Genomic DNA, 14,606 nt, shown 5'->3' with positions numbered 1-14,606 from the left:
GGGTCCGATGCCCGGGTTTTTTTTAAATAATGTAATTTTTTTTTAAATTAATGTATTTTTTTAATGTACTTTTTTAATGTACTTTTTTTAATTTAAATAATATTATTGAATTTTCCCATATCTGTGTTGTAAATTTAATTCCGTATTTTATGTGATTGTCAATTATTTGTTTTATATAATTAGGAGTGATGTGGCTAGGCTATTGCTGAGCTATTTGCTTGTCCTGATGATGTGACATGAAGATTTTTAGTGCTGATGATATGGCAGGAGGAGTTTGTGGCTGAGCGAAAGCTATGGTGGATGCTCTAACAAATATTAACAGTCAGTTGCGAGTGAATGTTGTGACCACTTTTCAGAAAACTGAAAAGAACAAACCAAAGCACCACACTAAACATCATTGTCGTCTACTAACACAACAATAGATACATTCCACAATTCTTGAACAGATCAAGAATTAGCAAGTGTACAAGAAAGTACTAATGTTTTAATCACAAAGTAGAACAGTTTGGGTAGACGATACAAGTAAACCCTTTTGGCAGGGCTCCGCCCGACTGCAGCTCGTGGCCAACCTAGCCCTCTGACGAGCAACGTGCTATATCAAGATCAAGTCATTGTTCACTGGGTTGAACATCATTCCAGTACAGATGCTCTGAAATATAATGAGGGAAAGAAATATCTGAAGGAATCAAAATCGGGCAGGTTGCTTGATCTTCCAAGTGAAACGATGAAGAGTCATTTGTTTACTTCAAGATAACAGAAGCAAAACCTGCAGTAAAGCTATTACGTAAAAGGAATGTACCTCTTCATTGCGATTTCTCTTTAGCATCAGAGCTAGAGTCGAGATATGATATAACAAGATCAGCTGCTTGACAGCCGCTTGAGATTGCTTTGCCTACTGATAATCCTCCCTTGTGGTTTCCTAGCATTAGAAACACAAGAAATTTGTCACTATACCAGAATTTACCAAAGTGGTTTTCATATGTAGCTGATGTTTTCCCAGCTTATAAAAAAGTAGAGGGAAACAATAACATAAACTGAACACTTACCGGCATAAAAAAGTCCAGGGAGTTCCTTTTCCATCTTGTCAATAGCTTGTATGACTGAACCATAATTAAGCCCATACGAAGGAAATGCTTTGCTCCAATAATAGTGACTGCAACAGCACGTAACCGGTAAGAAAAACATACCCATAATGGGTTCATTTACTAGAACTCTTTAGTTCAAATGCCCACTAGATGGTCCGAGGTAAGAAAAATTACTTCAGAAAGGCAGGTTCCCCCTCTGCACCTAATAGCTGTCTAAGATCAGAAGTCACTATCTGCTTCAGTTCATCACTGCCACAGACAGAAGTAACAGAGATGAAAAAAGGTTTTTAAAAACAAAGGTAGAATTGAAAATATTTATGTATTCAAGCTGTTGACACCTTGAAGCTCTGGCTAGCTCCCGATTTCTACTTCCACCAACGAATGTAGTGTAGAGATAAACATCAGATGGTGCCCGATCTGGGAACATCATTGAGGAAAAGAGAGTGCCTGTGTGCAGGAAACTAAATAGCATAAATAAAAAATAAATAGACAGTAAACTCAGAAACTCATGATTCATGAAGCTAAAAGAATCACATTACCGAGTGTTCTCAAGCCATTTTGTTGCTCTTTTGAGGGTATGAGAACACCAAAGCCTTCAAGTGGTCGCTTTACATTTTCCCTCTTAAATGTTGTGATTATGACAGACATTGGTAAATAGCTAACCTGCTCATAGTGAAAAGGCATGAACACCATAATTTCCATTGAAGGCGGTAGGTATAGAAGATAGGGTCAAGCCTGGTAAAAGTATAGATAGCCATTGTAGATGCAAAGAAAGAACATACCTCAGGAATGAAATCTAGGAGGAACGGGTTTCCTCCTTTGGTAATCTTCAGTTGTTTAACAGCAGAAACAGGGGCCTTAAAGAAAGACATTGGAAACAAATTATAAACATCCATCCTTGCGCAGTCTAAATTTAAAAAAAATTTGAGAAACTTGTCAAACAAAGCATATTACATTAAAACCTTGATAGCCACTATCATGATTTAAGGGCGTTTAAGTTCATAACAAAGGTAAAATGGTCTTTTCAAAATTGGAATGCACTGTTTTCCTTTTGAAATGATCTGCATAGTCTGACACGGAAATCACTTAAATCTGATCAGAAACGGCTACAGAATGACCTAATTATACCCATGCAATGGCCTAAAATGGCTACGCAATAACCTTATTCTCGCCAATTACAGTACACGGAATTAATAAAATGACTTTGTTACCCGTCGTATGAACTAAAAATGGCCTCCGTGTTTTTAAAATCTGAAAGTTCTAAAACAAAATTTGATCCATCCATTTTTTGATCTAATCATTGAGATTTGGTCTCTAGTTATGCATTAGGATTTAGTTATTCATAGATCACTACCCTATGTGTGCGCATATATATATGTATCAATGTGAAGTGGAGGTATAACCGAATCAAGCATATGCACTTACTGTGACTATTAATGCGTCAAAGGACTTCTCACTGGAAAGCCTTTTATCGTTCAATTCATAAGAAATTGACCAGCTATCTTGAGGTGACTTCTCACTGCAACTACAAGCTATTTCCAGCACCTTAGATTGAAGTTTAAGTTCATCTTTGCCGAGTTCATTGCACAATGCATTGGTGAGTGTCTGTGAACAGTCAAAACCACACTTACATTCCAATCATAACCATTGGCATGAAAAAGTCGAGATGATAATATACCATCAAGGAACTATTTCTACAAGTAATCATACAATGTTGAGATGATAGTATACCATCAAGGAACTATTTCTACAAGTAATCATACAATGTTTCAAATTGCATTAAACTTCCAAGAGGATATTCCAAAAAGGTCAACAAATCCATGCTTCACGCACAATATTGAGACCAACGTGAAGACACTATTTAGGAGCTTAAGAGGTGTGCACCCTTTAGATGCTCAACTTTGACCAAGTAACAGTAACTTCTCTATGTCTGAAAGTGTTAGCGAAATTTCTGGGTAGTACATAATGCTTTAGCCTTCTTATGTGAGTATGCTAACAATGTGTTGATGCTTTTATGTATGCTTCTCTGGACAGCTTTTAGATGTAATACAACAGAGCAAGAATCATGACCACCCATAGCCTAATTTCAAGTACAGAATTTTGTTGATTGCAAATGAAAATTTTGGTTACCAAGAAAGATGAAAACTGAATTCTAGATTAAAGATGTATGAAGACTATAGTTGATAGGTCTACCTGCATCCCACCTAGAAACGAAAATGAACCATGCTTTTGCTTCTTCTGTGCTGATGAGTCTATTCCACCAGATGTGTCCTTTTTGGCAGATAACTTAGACTGAATAGCACCAGATATGATTGAACCATACCTGAAAAATCACAGAAAAAATCATAACAGTGTTGAAAGACATATACATGATGGATTAGCATGATAAAAATGCATAAAGTGGGCTTGTTTAGCACTTAATTAATTACAGCCATCGATGAAAAAAAATTTGTTTTAAGCCAGAGATGGCGACAGATATTGGGGATTTGGCGTTGAACTCGTGGCTGGCAATATGCCTCTGGAACTTCCATGTCTGGCCATCAAAGTTGAAAATGTTTCACCAAAAAAATCTCTCAAGCTCACCTTCAAAAAATGTCCCCCCTTCTCGTCTACCTGCTTATATGGCCATACCCCAGCCCCATCTCCTCAATTCGCTCTGTTCCCAATGCCCATGGCCACCGACATCATCAATCAAGACCTAAGTTCTACCACTTCATCGCCGACATGGGCATCAGTGCGGGCTGCACACACCATGTGAAGCAGATTTCTCCTAAAGTTCATGGTTTTTCCGACCAATATCCCATAAAAGAATAACTAATTTGAACCAGCTAAATGTGAAGCAAATAAATAGTGTTATTGGAAATCACCAACATTGATACTAAACTCAAAGAAAGACCGATGCAGCAGAAAAGGTTTGCTCTTCTTGCACATCACATTTCATATATGTAAAGATATAAACATTGCTAGTGTAAATTTTATTTCTTTATTGAAGTACTATTTTTTAAACTGTTGCAGACAATGTCCTCCTAAACTAAAAATTTTGTCAGTCTTTGATTACGAACTTTAAACATACTCAACTGTTTGCAAAAAATCAAATTTAAATAAACTCTATGTGAAGCTTACCTTTTCTCAAGATTCCATATCTCTGGAAATACATGTTGCATCTGGTCCAGTAAAGAAGAGAGATTTTGTATCAGGTTCAGTTTTGAATATCAGGGAAGGCAAGAGAAACAAAAATTGGCAACTCGAAGAAATTTAATTATCTTTACACACAATCCTATCTTCATTTGATTTTGAAATTCCAAGAAATACATCAAACAATATAGAAATTTGTAAGTACTTACTGATAGAGACTCGGGATCTCCACCACTAGTTCCAGCAACAAAAGGATCAATAAGATAGTCAACAACCTGAAAAGTAATTATGTCATACACTAAGCAATATTTAACCAACCAGTAAACGTGACATAACTTCCTCCAAAAGTAGAATTAGGCACAACACAACAAAGGAAAACAAAAAAGACATGATTCTTTAAAGTTTTCTGAAGAACAAGTCCTTGCAATATGAATAATTCTCAGAGATTAGTTTCATATTCATTTGCAAAAATATAAATAGAAAAGAGTACGCCATGTTATGAGTATTACCTCTTTCCCAAAATGTCGTCGGAAGAAAGCACCAACACTGCAGACACAAGCAAATATTAATCATGCTTTTTGAGGCAACCAGCACTATTCCCAATTACAGTAAAAAGACTAAAATATGTTACAATTAATAGATTATCACAAAGATGATAGAATAACTGTGTTAAGATGACATGGATTTTCAAAATATCCAAAGAAGTAGGTATCCCAGAATGTAAGTTATCAACACTTATAAAATGTTTATCAAAAAAGAGAATAAATATGGGCACAAGAGAAAATGTGCCACAAGTGCATTACAAAGTGAAGTTCTGCAGTTTCCCATATAAATCATGTCACTGTGAAGCATCAGAAACATGCAACTGGAAGGAATATACATATATAAGGAATAGGGATAGGACCAAGTAGAAACCGTCCCTCCCGTATAACCATACAACTATGCATTTTTATATATTTTGACATAGATTTTATTTATTACAATAATATACTTTGGGTTACAACAATAAATTATTCAAAGATCAATGGTCCAAATTAGGTTCTAGTTCTACATCTGATACTATAGGAACAGGAGAGAAGGTTTTAATATGATCCTCCCTCTGTCGCTCTATATATATGTTGTGTGTGTGTGTGTGTGTGTGGGGTGGGGAGGTAGACAGAGAGAGAACTAACTCGGCAAGATTTAGCATATTAACTCAAATAGTTTCTCGGTACCTTTCCTTTTCGTCAGGCCTCTTGGATGCATTAATACTTTTCCACAAAAATGGCTCCAAAAATAATTGAAGCTGAAAAGAGAGAGCAACTTTGTATGAAAAGCCGTTTAAAAAATGGAAGGAGCATACGGAGAAGTAATTAACAAGAATAGGTTCACTGGCTCATTTGATCCTGACTTAACGTTCCAAACTCGAAATTTAGTTCAGCTTAATAAATCTTTCCCCATGAAATAGAAGAGCTTACTATTAATGAATTCCATGCTTCAGTCCTTATTAAAATGTTAAATTATAGGAGCAAACCTTTGACCCTGCCGAGAGAAAATTGCTTCTGATAAGCGCAACAGGATTTGATGGTAGCTGAGATGTAAAATGTACAATTAGTGCTTCAAATATGGAAATGAAGCCACCCCCTATTCAGTTAGTACGACCCTACCAATACTGGCACTCCGTCTTTAGCTATATAACGCTTCTGTTGCGAAAGAGGCTGCATCATAAAACCATATTAAATTCCACAGCTACTTAACATGAGAAAACACTCATAGTGTTAGAAGAAACAAAATATAGCACTTGCAGAAACAAGGATAAAGAGGAAGATTAACATATTGAATCCAAAAAAAGGAAGAAAAGATCATACAAATTGTTGCTTATCCCTAAGTCCAAGATTGTCGAGCAAAAACCCAACAGGTGCCTCGCTTTCAGTCTGCCCACAAGATAGAATTTGTCAATATACGCACGACAAGATAAAGCATCTCTTCTGAGTACGAATACATATTCCTATAAAATAGACTGATGGAAGACTTCATACTGCCTCACGAGTACCATAGTGTTTGCTCCTTCATCCCATATCAAACCATCTCGTGAAATGCTTCTTAACTTCCCTCCAACTCTCCCATCAGCTTCAAAGACTGTGACGTTCAACCCTTGCAATTTCAACTTATATGCTGCAGATAGCCCACTTCACAAGGAAAACAAACAAACAAACAAACAAGGAGAAACCAAACGAAATCAAAAACTGGATGGGAATAAGTAAATCAGGCTGAGAAAATCAAAGGAAAAAAGTATGTTAGATTCTGCATACAACCATTCTAGTCATATACTACTATTTCTTCCAAACCAATCCAATAATCACTTCAAATAATTCAATTAGGTTATGATCACCGCAGCCTCTGGAATTTTTAGTCGAGAAAGTGTAAACCAAGCTACAAATTAACAGCATTTCCCGAAAATGATGACAAAACGCAAAATTCAGCAATCCGAGCAGTGAATTACAGGTCGACTCACCTAACACCAGCTCCAATTACAGCAACATTCTTAACAGAAGAATGTTACACACATGTTACAAAATGTTACACACAATCAATAATCTCTTGAACACATGTTAATGATTACAAAAAAGAACAGAGAGAGATAAGGGGGAAACCTTGCTTATCTTCTTTGGAAATGGAAGCCATGGGGAGGCGGGTAAGTTGGGTTTTGAGGTGTGGAATTGAAGGTGGAGAAGATAATTGCATAGGGTGGGTGGGAAGGGGATAAATAATCAACGACTAATTCGAAGTTGCATTAATGGTAATTGCAGTGATGATCGAGTCAGGTGAATTTGTTTGCACCGTTAATCCGATTTCCACTCTCTACATTGCACTTTGGCTTTTTCTTTACTGGGTTTGCCGCTATTAGAAAAACGGTGATTTTATTTCTCTACCAAACTGAATGAGATATTATGATTTGATTTAAATCAAATTACTGACAAAAAGCATCGAAACTACCTTCATTTCAATAAAAATTACCACCTTCTTCCAGACACAAAATAAAACCTGACCCCTTCTCGTATATTACAAAAATGGGCAAGTGCATAAAAAAGAAAACTCTTTTTATTATAGTAGGATTATTTGAAGAAATATGGAGTATAAATTATTTTTATTATAATACTCGTATTATATTTTATTTCATTTCTTATGTATAATTTTAAAATTATTAATACAAACTAGTTAACTAATACAATTAGAGTTGAGAGTTACCTTTCGTATTTTATTTTATACTACTAATTTTTCTTTGATAATTAATTATTAACTCGCTCATTTTTTTATACTTCATTCTCTCTTTTAATTTATTTTCTTTACCTATACTTCATTCTCTCTTTTACTTTATTTTCTTTACTTTATTCACTTTTCTCCTTTTCCTTCATTTAATACAATATGACTCAAATAAACAATTTCAACAAATTACATTATAAATATCAACGTGCACTCCTGCGCGCCCACAACTCTTCAATTATATCATACTGGAGTCGAATATGGGCTTCTTGTTGGCGCATGTCGGCATGTGCTTGGAGCCGTTCGGCATCATCATGAGGTATCCCCATTCATACACTGGCGGTGGTCACGCCATGACTTGGCCCGACATCATCTTCATTGGTCCAATCAGTCAGTTCTGGACCTTCTTGTTCGACGATCATGTTGTGCATGATAATACACGCGTACATGATATCAACAATGCAGTCGTCATACCACAAACGGGTTGGACCCTTCACCGCCGCCCATTGAGCCCGGAGCACACAAAATGCCCGCTCCACACCCTTGCGCGCTGGCTCTTGTCGGCTTGCAAAGTAGACCTTCTCTTCTTCGATTGGACATCTGATCTCATCCGTCAAAATAGTAGCCCATATCACGCTGGTTGCTGTTGGCGACAAAACTGATGGTCGGATCGACGCCCATGCACTGCTCGTTGAAAAGGGCGACGACTGGAGGATGTTGATGTCGTTGTTCGACCCGACTACCCCAAAATATGCATGTCAAATCCACAGCCGGTAGTCAGCTACGGCTTCGAGGATCATTGTGGGATTCTTGCCTTTGAAGCCGGTCGTGTAGTGCCCCTTCTAAGCGGTGGGGCAATTCTTCCACTCTCAATGCATGTAATCTATACTGCCCAACATCCCGGGAAACCCATGCACCGACCCTTGCATATCCATCAGATTCTGACAGTTTTGGGGGGTAGGCTTCCGTAGGTACCCTCCCTGAATATTTGAACGACTCCCTGAATATTTGAACGACGCCCTGACAAAAATAATTGAGACATTCGTGGGCAGTCGTCTCGCCGATGTGGAGGTACTCGTCGAACATGTCGGCCGCGCCTCCGTAAACCAACTGCCTAATTGCAGCAGTGCACTTCTGTATAGGCGAGTGACCGGTCTGCCACTTTCATCTTCCCTGAATCGGAAGTACTTGTACCGACGCTCTAAAGCGTTCACGATACGCATAAATAGATCCTGTTGCATCCTAAAACGCCGCCGGAATAAGTTGTCCCCAAATCGTGGTTGCTCGCTGAAATAGTCGTCAAACAACCGTTGGTGTGCAACGACGTGATCGCGGTGTACTACAACTCGATGTTGGATGGGGCGAGGTACCGCCGGCAGCTGCTGCTGCAAGGCCTCCCTCATCAAGTGATTTATCTCAGCGGACGTATTGGCCCGTATCTCTTCGCGGATTCGCCACGATACTCATCATCCCAGCCACTGCCACCCGTATCACTATCACTAGCCATTCCGGGATGTCGAGAAATGTAGAGAGAAAGAAGAGAAACTCGGTAATACAAGTGGTGCGAATGAAAATAAACTGGAACGAGCTGTATACATAAAGTTTTTTTTTAAATTAAAAAATTCGGTTTTCCGCGCGCTCGTCCGTCGGTTTCCCATAACAGCGGACGAGCCGACGGACAGCGCGACGGATGACCGCTTTATCCGACGGACGAGGGGTCGTCTGTTTCGCGCTCGCCGGTCGCTCGTCCGCCGGCTCGTCCACTATTGTGGATGCTCTTGGAGGTACGAGTAGCATTTTTTAATCTACATTTGTGCGACCATTGCTGAGGCCCACTTAAAATCTCCACTGATAAACAAAGTCTAGATTTGCTATTATCCGTCACTGAGGCCCAATAACTTAATCTTAAAAACTCCAAACTCAGATATTAATTTCACGTCGTCGTCTAGCTTCTTCGTATCATCGGATCTCACATTCGCCGCCGTGGGATTATCGTTTTTTTAGGTGAATTTTCTCCTCCAGCTCTATATTTTGTTATATTTTTTTTTCTTATTTTTTCTTTCTCTCCCGATTTTCGTCTTGCATTTCTACACGTTGGTAGGTTAATATTTCAGATTCAATTAGGGCTATGGTACTTTATATGGTTGCTGCCTTTGCTGCTTCTGTTTTAAGATGATGATTGGTGTTGTTTAATTCGCGTGTTTGAATTTAGAAACAATTGCATGAGTTGCAGTCAAATTGAGAGTATACCATCTCCCATTGTTATTATTTCCATCTTCAATTATCGTACTGGCTGTTTGTAGAAATACTCAATTAGGGTTTTTCTAAATTACATGGACTAGATCCAGTACAGTGATTTAGTGGAAATGTTGCTCATTTGGTGGAATTATGGCTTTCTTTTGGTATCGAGAGTGGTAATATGTTTTAGTAATAGCGAAGGTTGTATGCACACATTGGATAATCTCTCCGTTTAATGTTCCCCTAGAAGGGAGATGTTAAATACTCCGTACATTGTTTATTTTCTATCATAGTAATTCAAATTTTAAAATATTCTAGCTTTGTGTTTTGGCCCTTGAATGGATATTTCCTGTTAATGAGACTATGCGCATGCCTACTGTGTCTCTCGGATTAGTTCAAGCTGAACATCTTCCATTCTGTTCTTTTATTTCGATAAACAGGGAGATAAGATGTTTGGGGGCAGAGCTCTCCGCCGGCTGCTAAGAGAGAGACTTCAATCACAAAACACTGTATGATTCTCTTTCTTGGTTAAATTTTACCGTTGTTCTGTCTGGATAGTTTCTCATTTTCTACAATGCAATGTAAGGTTGGTGAAATCATTCCTCTGGTCCCAACAACAGATATTGAACATATGTGCAAAATCTGCTCATGATTGATAGTTGATTGGGTTTTGTTCCATTCTTGCTGAACTTGTGCAATGAATGCATCCGTTCATTTCTGAAATTCTATAAATCTGTTATCATAGTCTATGGGAAACCTGATACACAACTTCTTTTCTCTCACAAAACCTTAGGTTCAATTTTTCTTTTTCCTGACACGGAACTGAGAAATTCTTTCTTTCATTTTCTTTCGCATAACCAGCGTCTAGGCAATTTCTGAATTAAGTGCTTAAAAGAAATGCTGAAACGGCGATGCCAATATTTTTTTGCCTTCAGGTATCTCCAGTTTTGTCATCTTATATTTCTAAGAAAGGGCAGGAAGCAGTTGGATCTGCCACCGCTAAGTCGTGGAGGGTATTGGCTCTATGTGGGGCAGGTGTCTCAGGGTTGTTAAGTTATGCAACAATAGCATCTTGTGATGAAGCTGAACATGGTTTGGAGGCTGCCACCTATCCTTGGCCACACAGTGGCATTCTAAATTCATATGACCATGCTTCGTAAGTTAATCTGTAGCTTTCTCAAGTTCTTTTTTTGTACTCTTTATAAGAACTGAATATCGTCAGTTCTGCATTCTTTGTTGCCGATATAAACGAAATGGTTTTGTAACTTGATTGAGTTAATTTTTATGTGTCTATTTGCTTATAGATTCGTTCTTGTAAAGATTTCTCTTTGAAATAGTGGGACTACAATATGTTTGGAACCAACTCATTGTGTTACATAACCTCTCGGCACTTATTATCCTTATATTGGTTTGCAACCAGTTATCAGGATTTTGCACTGCGTCAATCTTTTGTAGTTGCTTTCAACCTATATGTATCTCCTATAATATCAACTTGGTTAATGGAGGCCTATCAACGCTGTTCTTCCCCCGCCTTTGGTACTTGACAGTGTGGAAAAAGTTGTATTTGGGCAGTCCATTTTCTATATTTTCTCCTTGTGTGTGTGCTGTATCTTTCTGTTCTTAGGGTATGATCAACCCAAGTATCTTATTTTTAATAATTAATGATGACCAGCTTGATGTCCAAATTGTACTATGCATTCTGCAAAAAGACAACCCCATATTCTCATTCAAAAATACTCTTTCCTTCAACATATACTTGACCACTAGAAGGTACCAACTGAAATTAGAAGGGGACATAATGTTTATTTGATCATGATTAATCTAAGAAAAGAAGATGGAATTTTAATGAACTAAACAAACTATTTGCTCCTATACCAGTATATAGTTGCAATGTGCATTTAATTTCTGCCTTTTGTTCGGTTAATGTTCTAGTGCTTTGTGCTGAAAGTATTCTCTGTTGTAACTGTAAGCACTGCAATAACATGTATATTATGTAGTTATGTTTTTATCAACTTATGAGATACTTATCCCATTTAAATCTAATGGTTGTCTTTATCTGTTCTACCAAATATTATGAATTAGTTTTTACTATTGTGATTGGATTTCATCCTCTTCTCCATTGAAATGCTTAAATGCTTTTCATTTCACATTGATTTTAAATTAAGATGTCTTCGCCATTATAACAGGATTCGGCGTGGTCACCAGGTGTATCAACAAGTTTGTGCCTCCTGCCATTCAATGTCCTTAATTTCATTCCGCGACTTGGTAGGTGTTGCATATACAGAAGAAGAAACTAAAGCTATGGCTGCTGAGATTGAGGTAGTTGATGGGCCAAATGATGAGGGAGAGATGTTTACTCGTCCTGGCAAGCTCAGTGACCGGTTTCCTCAGCCATATGCAAATGAACAAGCAGCTAGGTTTGCTAATGGTGGCGCTTATCCTCCTGATTTAAGTCTTATAACCAAAGTATTTTCTACCACTCCGGGCTCTCCCTCATTTCTTTATCCTTGGAATTTCATGTCCTCATCTCTCCTAATTTTTTTCCTTTTGCCTCTTTAGGCTCGCCACAATGGTCAAAATTATGTGTTTGCCCTATTGACTGGATATCATGACCCTCCTGCTGGTGTTACAGTAAGTTTTTCTGGTTCATATTTGATTTACCTTGGCAAAGTCCAATATTATACTAGTATTGAAGAATCTGTGTGACTGTGTCTAAAATGACCTCGTTTTAGTATAGAGTTTATCGAACATTAGTCTGTATTTGGCAACTGTCAGCTCACCAAGTGGATTAATATGTTCATTGCCACCCTTCCCACTTTAAACTTACTATTGTGCTCCTTTTTGTTTTATTTTCTTCTTCTCTTTTGATAGGTCGGGTGGCAGGGCGTCTTTTTATGCATTTGGTCACCCTTACCACCACCAGCACTCTTTTTACTTCTTACATCCTGATTCATAGCTTAATTAGTGTTAACAGAACTTTCAAACTGTTACGGCTCGTACCTAAACTTTGATCTGAAGCATTCCTTATATTACGTGGTCCTGTCCTTGGATTTTTGTTTAATTATTCTAGTGGTTTTGAGTACTTCAAATGAATCTCCAAATGTTGTCAGCTGATGTTAAAAATCATTTTAGAAGTAGTTCTGTGTTCATGTCATGTGTCCTGAGTACATGAGACTGCCATGCATATTTTTGAAAATAAACAATTATTCTTTCATTTTAATTGTAGATTCCGGTTTGGAATATCTTTGTAAATATCCACAATTTGTGATTGAACTTTAATTGCCATTACTGATGATTGGGAATTTATATATGGGATTCTAAATGCCAAAAGTATTTGCCTTTTTAGATTCGTGAAGGATTGCATTATAACCCTTACTTCCCTGGTGGAGCTATTGCTATGCCAAAAATGCTTAATGATGGTGCCGTTGAGTATGAAGATGGTACACCCGCAACAGAAGCTCAGGTAAAATCCCTAATTATTTTCCTTGCGCTTAAGCACATGTTTGTATCGAGGTACAGGTCACATTCCCATTTCCCGTATCATGCTTATCTCTTTATTTGCTATCTTCCGCAGATGGGAAAAGATGTTGTCACATTTTTAACATGGGCCGCAGAGCCTGAAATGGAAGAGCGAAAACTGGTAATGTTTCAATAACAAATATTGCAAAGACTGTAAACACCACGAGTTTTCGACCTCTTGTCTTACATATTGGCATTGCTAAACTGAAACCACAGATGGGATTCAAATGGATATTCGTTCTATCACTCGCACTTCTTCAAGCTGGTTATTATAGGCGCATGAGGTGGTCTGTTCTCAAGTCTCGGAAGCTGGTGCTTGATGTTGTGAACTAGATTTCCTCAACTTCCGTGTTAGAGGATCGACTATCTGCTCGTCTTTGTGCTAGTTTATTCATAAATCGGCAGATTTTTTTCCAGGCTGCGCGCAGATTTGTAGCTTTTCCATTTTGTTGGTGAATAATGAAATCTTACTAGGGAAAAGATTTCTTGTTTTTTTCCAGCTGCTTTATTGTTTGGATTGCTGTATGAAAAATGAGAGATATAGAGAACGAGATGCCTGAAAGTCCAACTCCGTGTAATAACCCAGTAATACTATTTTTCTCATTTACTTGAGCAAAATTTTCATTGTATTATTTGGGGTTTATTTAATCACATTGGATGCTACCGGTTTTGAAATAAGGCTCCTCCTAATGAAGTTGTACTATTCTTTGTCATTCACCTAAAACATTATCTTAATTATCAAGAAATATATGCTTGAATGCTCCTATATTAGTAACAAACTATTCTTATGGTCCCGAAAATCACCCATCTTTTATCAGTAGTTATTAGGTTCGTTCATCAAATCAGTTCATTTTTAATATTTAGAAGCTTTTTTACTAGTTAATTTATTAATGATGTGAATCTCATTATCTATTAATTGTAATTCAATTTACTTTTTCTTTTCTTATATGTTACTACTAACTTTATAGTGTTAAAATTCATATTATTTGCAATCTTTCGATTGATGATTGGTTCAAACCTCAAGTAAAGGGGAAGGGTATAACCATATAAGGTATCCTTTCTCCTTTAGGAATTGGAATTGAAATAAAATAATGATTTATACCTGTATTATTTAGAAATGATTTTATTATGTTGGTACCTAAATTAAAATATAACTCTATTAATGCGAAATGGAGGAAGTAATTTACTTGTGTTGCTGCAATTATTTCCCCATATGGATATTTTTTGTTCTCAAACTATTTGGAAATGGGAAACTATATCTTTCAAGTGATTTAGTAGTATGTTAGTTTTACTTGAAACTTTATATGAATATAAACCCCGGAAAAAAGGATAAAACTAGAGGGGCCTGTATTATTATTTTATTGATTTAGAGCGGTTAATTATGTA

At 37.3% G+C, this 14,606-nt stretch overlaps 2 protein-coding genes across 2 annotated transcripts; one reads left to right on the top strand and one right to left on the bottom strand.

The window, feature by feature from the left end:
- Positions 1–301: 301 nt before the first annotated feature.
- On the bottom strand, positions 302–6,964 carry LOC121809068 (protoporphyrinogen oxidase, mitochondrial-like; the record flags this gene model as incomplete). The annotated part of the gene is made up of 19 exons (XM_042209620.1): positions 302–649; positions 800–919; positions 1,047–1,153; positions 1,260–1,334; positions 1,424–1,532; positions 1,625–1,748; positions 1,868–1,942; positions 2,511–2,690; positions 3,279–3,408; positions 4,209–4,249; positions 4,430–4,495; positions 4,730–4,766; positions 5,435–5,505; positions 5,734–5,790; positions 5,867–5,917; positions 6,068–6,133; positions 6,253–6,388; positions 6,715–6,743; positions 6,854–6,964. Coding segments are annotated over 18 exons (1,581 nt in total), but the record flags the coding sequence as incomplete, so codon positions are not given.
- A 2,379-nt stretch (positions 6,965–9,343) lies between these two features.
- Positions 9,344–13,852, top strand: LOC121809275 (cytochrome c1-2, heme protein, mitochondrial-like). Its single transcript, XM_042209808.1, has 8 exons — positions 9,344–9,467; positions 10,142–10,210; positions 10,637–10,857; positions 11,888–12,167; positions 12,261–12,332; positions 13,048–13,164; positions 13,276–13,341; positions 13,437–13,852. Exons 2-8 carry the CDS (start codon positions 10,151–10,153, stop codon positions 13,551–13,553), a joined length of 933 nt encoding a protein of 310 aa, XP_042065742.1. The 5' UTR covers positions 9,344–9,467; positions 10,142–10,150; the 3' UTR covers positions 13,554–13,852.
- Positions 13,853–14,606: the final 754 nt, after the last annotated feature.

This window comes from Salvia splendens, chromosome 6 (genome assembly GCF_004379255.2).
Source record: "Salvia splendens isolate huo1 chromosome 6, SspV2, whole genome shotgun sequence".
NCBI lineage: Eukaryota > Viridiplantae > Streptophyta > Magnoliopsida > Lamiales > Lamiaceae > Salvia > Salvia splendens.
This window is presented reverse-complemented; position numbering and strand designations above follow the sequence as displayed.